Source organism: Fundulus heteroclitus, chromosome 3 (assembly GCF_011125445.2).
Source record: "Fundulus heteroclitus isolate FHET01 chromosome 3, MU-UCD_Fhet_4.1, whole genome shotgun sequence".
Lineage (NCBI taxonomy): Eukaryota > Metazoa > Chordata > Actinopteri > Cyprinodontiformes > Fundulidae > Fundulus > Fundulus heteroclitus.
Window position 1 is genome coordinate 35,078,626 of NC_046363.1, and position 10,339 is coordinate 35,088,964.

General features: G+C 37.6%; 1 protein-coding gene and 1 long non-coding RNA gene across 3 annotated transcripts in view; both read left to right on the forward strand.

The window, feature by feature from the left end:
* The first annotated feature begins 1,086 nt into the window (after positions 1-1,086).
* LOC118562655 lies at positions 1,087-1,797 on the forward strand. Its single transcript, XR_004930723.1, has 3 exons — positions 1,087-1,186; positions 1,286-1,326; positions 1,448-1,797. It is a non-coding gene; the product is annotated as an uncharacterized LOC118562655 (long non-coding RNA).
* Positions 1,798-7,998: 6,201 nt separating this feature from the next.
* Positions 7,999-10,339, forward strand: part of med18 (mediator of RNA polymerase II transcription, subunit 18 homolog (yeast)) — an 8,926-nt gene continuing 6,585 nt past the window's right edge. The window contains exons 1-2 of one of the 2 annotated variants that reach the window (XM_036135273.1): positions 7,999-8,367; positions 8,582-8,675. In XM_036135273.1, the coding sequence (XP_035991166.1) occupies positions 8,603-8,675 (73 nt within the window). In that variant the 5' untranslated portion in view covers positions 7,999-8,367; positions 8,582-8,602. The remainder of the gene's footprint in view (positions 8,368-8,581; positions 8,676-10,339) is intronic. The other variant, XM_036135274.1, reaches the window with a different exon arrangement.

The following is a 10,339-nucleotide window of genomic DNA, read 5'->3' on the forward strand; positions in this document are numbered from 1 at the left end:
ATTTTTGCTCCTTTTGTTGAGTAGATGTTGCAAAGATGTAATCTTTGCAACATTATAGCAACACTACTCCATGCATTAAGGATTATAATTATATTACTCTATGTGTATCGGCCAAACTTATACTATCGGTATAACTTTGAGATGCATCTTATGAAACCCTGTGACATTTGAGACCAGCTTGTTAAATGGTTGCATGCTGGGAGCCAGACCTTACCGGAGATGCTGATTAACAAAGGGTTGTTAACAAGTGGAAGAGGAGTAATTGCATTGAAACCTTTGGATCTTGCCTGCTGGCGGTGGTCAGAGGGCCCGGTGGCAAAGATGTACGGCAGCTTTACTTCTGTCAGTCTGCTCCAGGGCAGCCGTGGATACTAAAATAGCTCACCACCATCAGGGTGTGAATATATGTGTGAATGTGTGAATGACTGACTGTGGTGTAAAGCGTTTTGAGGTTGTCGGACTTCATAAAGTGCTATACAAGTATAAGCCATTTACCATTTACCAAGCCGTCTTTGCAACAAACACTTCCTTGGGGCAAGTAGAAGGACCTGCATCATATCACACCCAGGCGACTGTCGTTTCTGTTTTTAGTAAGGCGAAAAATACAATTTCACCAACACTTATACAGGCCGAAAACATTTAGTACCATCAGCATACTAAACAAAAAACGCCTTCTGTGTGAGCTCTTTTGAAAGGTAATAGGACAAGACAAATCAACGTCAAAGTGATTTGTCCGAGTATTAGCAGCAATAATCTCAATAATTTTGTTTTGATTTTGTGAAAAATTCTGTTATTTAAATTATTATTTACAAAATATGTCATTTAGATGGTGAATTATGTTATGTTATTTCTTAGCATGGATTGAATAAAAGATTCTAAAATTAAAAGTTGGATTTTTACAAAATATTCAGTGAGATAATGCCACGGCAATAAAAGATGAATTTATTTAAAAGGTTTTTGCATGTCTTTAAGGCAGGGCTGGCAAATACGTCCATTTCTATATCTATCCATTTTAAGATTATGTGAATTATGTGAAAATGACTTCTTACTGAGTTTTTGATTCTTACAGGTTTTTCTAGGAAGGCTGAAAATTTTATGCCAATTGTTTATGGAGTATTGGCTGTCTTTACATTTTTCACTTTACTGGCATTTTTAAGTGGATGTTTCAAATCAAGAATACAAGCAGGTAAGTTTGCAGTTTTTTGTTAACTTCCGGTGTTTTTCTGCATGCAATCTTGAAATAAATGCGCCCCCCAATTCTTATTTGGTTTCTGTCTTTCTTAAGCATTTCCTTTTCATCTCTCATGCTGTGGCTACACTGGTGAGGTAAGAACAGATGCAAAGGCGGGTTTGCAGTGAACTTTGTACAAGCTTGAAGTAGATTTGCAGTAGAAACGTGAACTGCTGATTTGTTCACATTATCAAACTGTTTTTTTTTTATTTCAAGCAGGAAGAAGAGGAGCCCACGGTAATTTATTCATCTGTTATCACCAGGACTCCTCCAAAACCAGGAAACCAACACACAGATGGCAACGACTGTGTTTACAGCGAATTAAAACTATAGAGGAAATTCCCCGGGTTAAAAAAGAAAAACACTAAATGGAACAGTTGATGACTGTCATTTTCATGCTGCCTATAGATTTAGACTATTTTTAATGAGTTTACCCACAATGAGTGTATCTTCCAGTTTTTAAACTACTGAATGATTAAGTTATATATCTCCAGCAGCCATTGGGCGAGAGGCAGGGTAGTCCATCACAGGGCAACATAGAGAGACAAAAGACAAACAACCAAACACACACACACACACACACACACACAGATCCTGAGTCAGGAAACAAAAAATTGCTGTTCTGATTGGCTTATGCTGGTCATACAGCATGTGCATAAATATCCATTACTAACTTCTATAGTTATTCAGATTATCATTCATTAACATCTGAAGTTTGATTATTTTACTTTCACTTGGAAAACTACTTATTCATGCTACTTTCATTATCATATTTTCGTCGTCGTCGTCATCATCATCATCATCATCATCATCATCATCATCATCATCATCATCATCATCATCATCATCGAGGGTTTTAAGGTTAACCTTTTTTACACATTGCTGCATTTAGTACACAACGTACACACTGTCCCAGTTTTGCTTTTGTTTTATATGTGACAAATTTAAACAATGAAATGTATCTCATTTTAATTTTAATTGTTTATTATGTAAATATTATGGAACTAATACAACTATTGAGGTGGCTACAATGCAAACCTTATATCACTGCAAAGGAACAAGATATCTGATTAAAGATTTGCTGAGTAAACGAGCTGCATTTCCTTATTACCTCATTATCTGTGACTCACAACGGACAACTACTTCATACAAACTTTGAATCTTCATCTGTTTTTTTTTTTAATCTCCTTTAAAGGCTATAATAAAAAAAAAAAAACATGTAACCCTTGTTCATTTCATGTTTGTTTGTTTGCTTGGCTTTCTTGTGTGTCCTCTCAGCCGGAGTGGCCAAAATAATTTTGAGTTGGCTTAATTGGTAAATTTAATTTAATTATAATTTGAACGTACATTTAAAATAAACTCCAAATATATAGACTCTATTATACTCAAATGTTTGAATTTCAGAACTCAAAAGAATTGTGGCAACTGATTGCCTTACTTTTTTTGATTACTGCTAACTTATTCGGGTTTACAGTGCAACACTCTCTGCCACATACACCTAAGACCAAAACTCCAACAATCCACTTAAAAAATATACGGGGCAGACAGGATTAAACACTCCCGCATGAGCCTCCAATTTATGTTACGTCCCCTGGCTTAATCTAGGGGATATACGGGACTAACGTAAAATGAGAAACTGAATTGAGGAGGCAGAATGGGGTAACCCTAACATTTTAAGTATTTGTTTTCTACCATTTTTAAGTTATTTACATTTCAGACTTAAAACTTCAGGGAGAGCCCAGGCCAACATGAACAAAACAACCCTAATCAGAAAATAAAAGAAAAACATACCTAACACCAATAAAAGCAAAATAGTACAAACCTACAAACTAACCTATACCTAACAATCACGTAAACAGGAGAAAACTGGGGTTTAAACAAAAGGCAGCTCTCCCCTACAAAAGCAGTCTGACCAAGATTATGTTTAAACAATGACAAAGAAGGCATTTGCGCCTACAACACAAGCAAGAGGTGTATGGCAGGGAAGTGGCCAAGAGGGACTGAGATGCAGGATCACAGCCATTGAATAGGGCACAGGAGATTGCTGACTGGCATGGGACTCAGGAAGCCGCACCCTCATCTTGGAGAAGGTGGAGCCTGGAACAGGACAAAGAATTAAGCACACACAAAAAGAACACAAACACATCTACGTACCTTGGAGATGTAAGAGTCTACTTCATCAACTCTAGTTATTGAAGGTTGGTTCACAGTTCAGGGACTATCAGCTTATAAGGACTTTATATGCTTGCAGTTAAATTCAGCCTAAACTTGAATTCCACAGGTCAATCACATTGTTTTTTTTTCTACTCGATAATATTGCAGCGACACGTATCAAATCGAGTGCCATAACAGACCTGACACCTCTGGGTGAGAAATCAAACTTTTTTTTTTAATGCACATTCTTTACTTCGACACCTAGCCGATGCAGAGAGCGAAATATATACGACAGAAGTGTGTGGGAGAGAGCTTTGTCAGATTTCCTATGCAGTGGCTGTTGGACCACTTCCTATGTGTCAGCCTCACTTTAAACTCAAACTAAAAGCTTGTGATGCTGCACAGACTCTCTGAACCACGTTTTGATGAGCTGTGAGGATGGTGGGACCACACAGGGAGTCCTTTTGATTTGCGCGATACTGTCTTCATTAATGCAGAGACATGACTTCATCGCCTCGAAACGCCTGCGTTTGTGTGTTTTTTCTGACTTACTGGAACTCATGCATTCTCCCAGGAAATGGTAAGTACCTGATAAAATCACTGTCTTGTCAAGGTGCTTCAAAAGCAACATCTTAAACCTTCTTGTAGTCTTTGTGACTAACAGAAAAACTGATACTTTAGCAGCAGCACTTCAGCTTCGTTCCTGGCTGGGATGCCCGGTTCTGGTACCTTACCATGGTTGCAGCGCTTACTCAGACTCTTTCAGCTGGTTTTACAAGAAGAATGAGCGCAGTAAGGAAATCCTGCTATACGTTCAGGATAAGACAGGAGTAAAACGCTTCGGTACCACTCTAAAAGGAGACGTTCTGGCAAATCGCTCCCTGTTCTTCAGTAAGTTCACTGAGAAAGATGAAGGCATATACTGGTGTCAAAACTGTCATCAAGACATCTGCAAATCTACCAGCATCATCAATGTGCAGAGAGGTATCAGCAGTTGTCATTAATCTAAAATGATCAAAGTTTCTCATTTATTCTGTTCTATGCATCTTAATGCACCGTTCCTTTTTCTTTCATTTTTCTTTTTAGAAATTACGGATGAAATTCAAAAAACTATTTACATCCTTTAAGGCAGCTATTTCACCCAGACATGCCCAGGTGAATTTTCTACCTTTAAATGGACCTTTGAAGCCAGTATTACGACCAAAAATAAATTAGAAAGAAGATCAGAAGCTGTCGCTGTGACCACCAACAAGACCCTGTATACTGGACCTGTCCAAAATACAGATGGTGGGTATTACACCTGCTGGGCGAGCCGATGTGATGGTCCGAGTCAAAAAGTCCTCACCATCAACTTATGTGTCATCACAGGTGAGTATCTGATATTTACATAAATTATTATATTATATAATAATAAAAAGTTTATGTTACGCTTTTTGTTTGCTTTCTGACGGTTTACCAAAGTGTGGATTCTCCTTCTTCTTGTGCTGCGACATGCGATGTGGACTTAAATAATCTAACAGATAGTTCAAGTCTTCTGATAAACAATCGGGCATTATCAGTGGACATAGATCCATCTGGGTCCTTAATCTGTAATTTGACTGAGATCTTGGATGAGCACCTAACAACTACCAACAACTACACATCTTCAATTACTTTAAGCCCAACAATGGGTCGGTATTTTTCTTTTACAGATTTGAACATGTTTGTTGGTACCCCTGTTTAGAATGAATAAAAATCCCTTTGATAAATGAATCTCTTATTACTGTAGCGTTAGCTAATAGTAAAACCTTTTCAAAATCTACTTTTGATTTGAGTACATTTACTCAATTTGAGAGGAAAAAAAATCCTGTTAAGAAATAATTATTTCAAACAAAATTATTGTTGATAATTCTAAAAATGCTATTAAATAACTGTAACTGAAGTGTAAAAAAAGTGTTAAACATTAATTTAGCAAGTGTAGTTCTAGGAAGATATAATTTAGAAACCACTGTCAGGACCCTCTAAAATTTTGTTTTGTTTCTCACTTTTCTCTTTAGGTTTGTGTCTTATTTTTCAGTGACTTCTTATGTTGGTCATTCCTGATTATTTATGTTTACTTGTGTTCTGTTTTGTGATTGTTCTTTTCTCTCTTTGTCTGTTTTAACCAATATTTTCCCTTGTACTCTTCCATTTCTTATCCCAGTAATTATCCTCCCCTGTAGGCGAGGCAAGGCAAATTTATTTGTGTAGCACATTTTAGTACGAGCACAATGCAAAGTAGTGGCAATGCAAACATGATTAAAACATAGTAAAATAAAAACAGAATAAAAGCAAGTTGGAAAAAAAATTTGAAAAATTGAAACAAAATAAATCGTGGGAAAATGGAAAATCAAATCAAACATTAATGATTTTAAAAACAGTTGAACTACAAAGTTTAACTAGAACAGCCATAGGCAGTCCTAAACAAATGTGTTTTAATCTTGATTTAAAAGAACTCAGGCTTTCAGCACTTTTGCAGTCCAGATAGTGGTTATACTCCTTCACTCTGGATTCTTCTTCTTTTCTGCATAGTCCTGATGATGGCATGTATCTCCTTCCACCGTACATATTCATACGTTTTTCTTGGTGCTTAAATCACTTCCCATGTGTAATGCTTGTCCCATGACTGCGTTGTGTCCTTCACCACGACTTTCATCATGACTTACTATGTCAAAGGAGGAAAATAGTGATACAACACAGAGGTCCACGTCGTTTTGCCACGGGCTACTTGGCGGGACGAGGTCCCATATTTATTTTGCCACCAGGTAAAGTGAGCAGGATGATGACTGAGGTGAGAAAAATCCCTAAAGTTCACTGTTAGAGAACTGCAAAAAAGGATATTGTGAGGTTTTCCCGTCTCCATAAAAACCATCAGACACAGTTTAAATGCCAAACAGGTGATTGGGAGGTTATAGAGAAAAATTAATTTTTTGTTTTGCAATCGAAAATGTGAACATGTGCAGTTTGTTCAATTCTACCTGGATTTTAATTTAAAACATGTGATTTGATCAAATGAGATAGATCCTTTCTGCAACAGTGGTCCTAATGTGGGCCTGGCGTAAAACAGTGGATGGACTATGTGGGGGAAACTCACGCCACCAGTTAAGTAAAGTTGAGGATCTGGGATGCTGTGGGTCTGTTTCTTGTCCAAAGACCCTAAGAACCTTGTTTAAAGTGCATGGCATCAGGGACTTTTTTAATTACTGACATTTTAGATAATAATCTTGTGGACTCTACAAGTAAATGATAATTTTTGCTGCATTTAAATGTTGTAAAGATGTAATCATTCCACATTATAGCAACATTACTCCATGCATAAAGGATTATAATTATATTACTCGATGTGTATCGGCCAAACTTGGTATAACTTTGAGATGCATCTTATGAAACCCTGTGACATTTGAGACCAGCTTGTTAAATGGTTGCATGCTGGGAGCCAGACCTTACCGGAGATGCTGATTAACAAAGGGTTGTTAACAAATGGAAGAGGAGTGATTGCATTGAAACCTTTGGATCTTGCCTGCTGGCGGTGGTCAGAGGGCCCGGTGGCACAGATGTACGGCAGCTTCACTTCTGTCAGTCTGCTCCAGGGCAGCCGTGGCTACTAAAATAGCTCACCACCATCAGGGTGTGAATATATGTGTGAATGACTGACTGTGGTGTAAAGCGCTTTGAGGTTGTCGGACTTCATAAAGTGCTATACAAGTATAAGCCATTTACCATTTACCAAGCCGTCTTTGCAACAGACACTTCCTTGGGGCAAGTAGAAAGACCCGCATCATATCACACCCAGGCGACTGTCGTTTCTGTTTTTAGTAAGGCGAAAAATACAATTTCACCAACACTTATACAGGCCGAAAACATTTAGTACCATCAGCATACTAACAATCTGAAACAAAAAACGCCTTCTGTGTGTGCTCTTTTGAAGGGTAATAGGACAAGACAAATCAATGTCCTAAAGTGATTTGTCCGAGTATTAGCAGCAATAATCTCAATAATTTTGTTTTGATTTTGTGAAAAATTCTGTCATTTAAATAATGATTTAGAGAATATGTTATTTAAATGGTAAATTATGTTATGTTATTTCTTAGCATGGATTGAATAAAAGCTTTGCTTTTGTTTTGTTTTTAAAAGCCCCTTATATGTAACAAATTGCAACAATAAAATGTATCTCATTTTTATTTTCATTGTTTATTATGTAAATATTATAACCCTAAAACAGCAATTGAGGTGGCTACAATGCAAACCTTATATCACTGCAAAGGAAGGAGATATTTGATTAAAGATTTGCTGAGTAAACGAGCTGCATTACCTTATTACCTCATTATCTGTGACTCACGACGGACAACTACTTCATACAAAACTTTGAATCTTCATCTCTTTCATTTTTTTCTCTCTTGAACGCTATAATAAAAATAAATGTAACCCTTGTTCGTTGCCTGTTTGTTTGTTTGACTTTCTTATGTGTACTCTCAGCCGGACTGGCCAAAAATAAATTTCACCACGGTAACACATGGTGACAATAAATAATCTCAATCTTTGCGTTGAGTCTGGTTTTGATTTTATATCTACTCTGAACAGAAGGGGGCAGCATTGCGCCGGAATGAACGTTCCCTACTTCGTCTTTACTGAGACGAAGAAGAAAATATGTTTCCTTTCTGGCAGTGGTTGCTGATTCGGCGTTTTTAATTGATTTGCAGCAAAACTGGATATTTTTGTCTTGGCAACCTTTTTTCTTTGCAGAACTATAATATCATTTTCCAACAATCTGGTCAAATGTTTGGACTATTATCAGGGTTACCGTGTGTCCCCAACGCCAATATTAGCCAACTAGCTCTGAGCTAACCGGGAAGCTACTAGCCTTGTGCTAACAGAGAAAGGTCTGCCGAGGAGGTTTCTACTAACATTTCCCTGGTTGTTTTCACCCGGCGGAGAAACCCATCGTCTGCTCGGTATCTTTACAGGTAAATATATCCAAAAAACACTCGATTTAAAAGCGATTTGCATAACAATTAGCTTTCTCTGTTAGCTTCTATAATTGTAGAAAAGTTCACAGACCTCTAACGCTATACCGAGAAACACACAAACGATCTTAAGTAGCCCTGAAAATGATTAGCCACCATGCTCCGTATTAGTTAAAGTCTGTTAAACGTACTTAATAAATGTCCCCCCTTTAGGCTTCTAGGAACACGAGAAAAGATGGAGGCGCCTCCTGTCACCGTGATGCCCATCACCAGTGGCACCATCAACATGATGGAGTATCTGCTGCAAGGTAAAATAACTTAGATGCGGCCACATGCAGGAAAAAAACAACCAGACTTGTATGCATGTATTTATTTATTATATGTAATATTTATTTCTATGCACATGAAGGAATGCGGTGCACTTAAACCAAGACCGTCTTTCAGGAATTCAGTTTAAATTCATGGGTTCTGCAGATTGAAAAGTGTGGAGTTAGATTTTTATTTTTTTATTTTCCCAAGTCTGGATATGTATGGAAAAGGGTTTTAAGTTAAAATGTTTTTGTGCAACTTTGAATTACTGACATAAAAGTCATAAAAGATATATTTCACTGACTTTTTATTCTCTTGACATATTTAGATCAGGGTTTGAAACCGGACTTGTGCTTCTTCAACTGCAACTGTTAGGATGTAAGATTTTACCTTTTAAACGGGTTAAAAAAACTGCTTTAAATAATTAGCATTCTTGCAGGATAATCCAGTTTTTGTTTGGAGAATGGTGGTCTAGGTGCCACACAAACAAAGCAGTGGAACGGGGATACCGCACTCTGAAAAACAAAAGCCAGTTGTTTCACAATTTGAATGTAACCTACAAACTGATCAACTTTTTTTTTTAAAGTTCACCTTTTTAAATGTTTTTATACCAAAATATACAGAATGCTACTCAATCTATGGAAAGAAAATAAAAAAAATTAGCCTAAAGAAGTATTTAACTTTGAAATAAAAAAATAAGGTGTAGGAGCTCTGCGAAGAAATAAAGGTTTCTCACAAACTGTGCTGCTGTACAAGATGCATATTATAATATTTGCATTTGTTGTTGAAGTAGGGCTGGACAGTAATTCAATAACAATGTCCATGTATCGATCGATAGATGTATATCGATGATAGAAAAAAAGGGTCAATAAAAGTTCAACAGAGTAACAGTTTTCCTATATTTTGCATTACAGCCTATCGTGTAGGTCCGGGCTATTCAAATGGCGGCCCCAGGGCCGGGTCCGGCCCCTTTGGGTTTTTGTACCGGCCCCTAGAGTGTACTGTGATTATTACAAACTGATAGTCTTACATAGTGCATGAATATGACTAACTGCACGTTCTCTCGTGCAGTAGGGGGCGGGATGCGCACGTTTAAGTCATGGTGGAAAAACAGGAATACAAAAACAAATACCTGTTTTCGTCGGACATATATTTTGGGAGACCGCACATGACCAATCAAAAATCACCATTCACGGCGCGCTCTAATTCAATTCTCTGACTTTTATCTGTCAAGCGTGAAGGATTGGCTAACAAGACAAAATGTCTCTCTCTACCTTAAAAAAAAGAAAAGTTGACTCGGAGAACAGGCAGTTCAACAATGAATGGACAGAGAAATACGCGTTTATTGCAGTTGATGCGAATCCTGTGTGCTTAATCTGCAACGAGTGCCTCGCCGTGTGTAAAGAGTATAATTTAAGAAGGCATCACAACACAACGCATGCTAACTCCAACGCTACTTTCCCACCGGGCTCAGCCGCTCGGAGGCAGAAGATTTCAGGGCTCACATTTTGTTATGAGCAAAGACGTCGCATATTGTTTCGGGCGTGTACGGATCAAGAGAGAGCAACGGCGGCATCGTTACGAGTGGCATGGATATTGGGAAAAAAGAAAAAGCCGTTTACAGACTCGGAGATAGTCAAGGAATGTATGCTGGCATCCATTA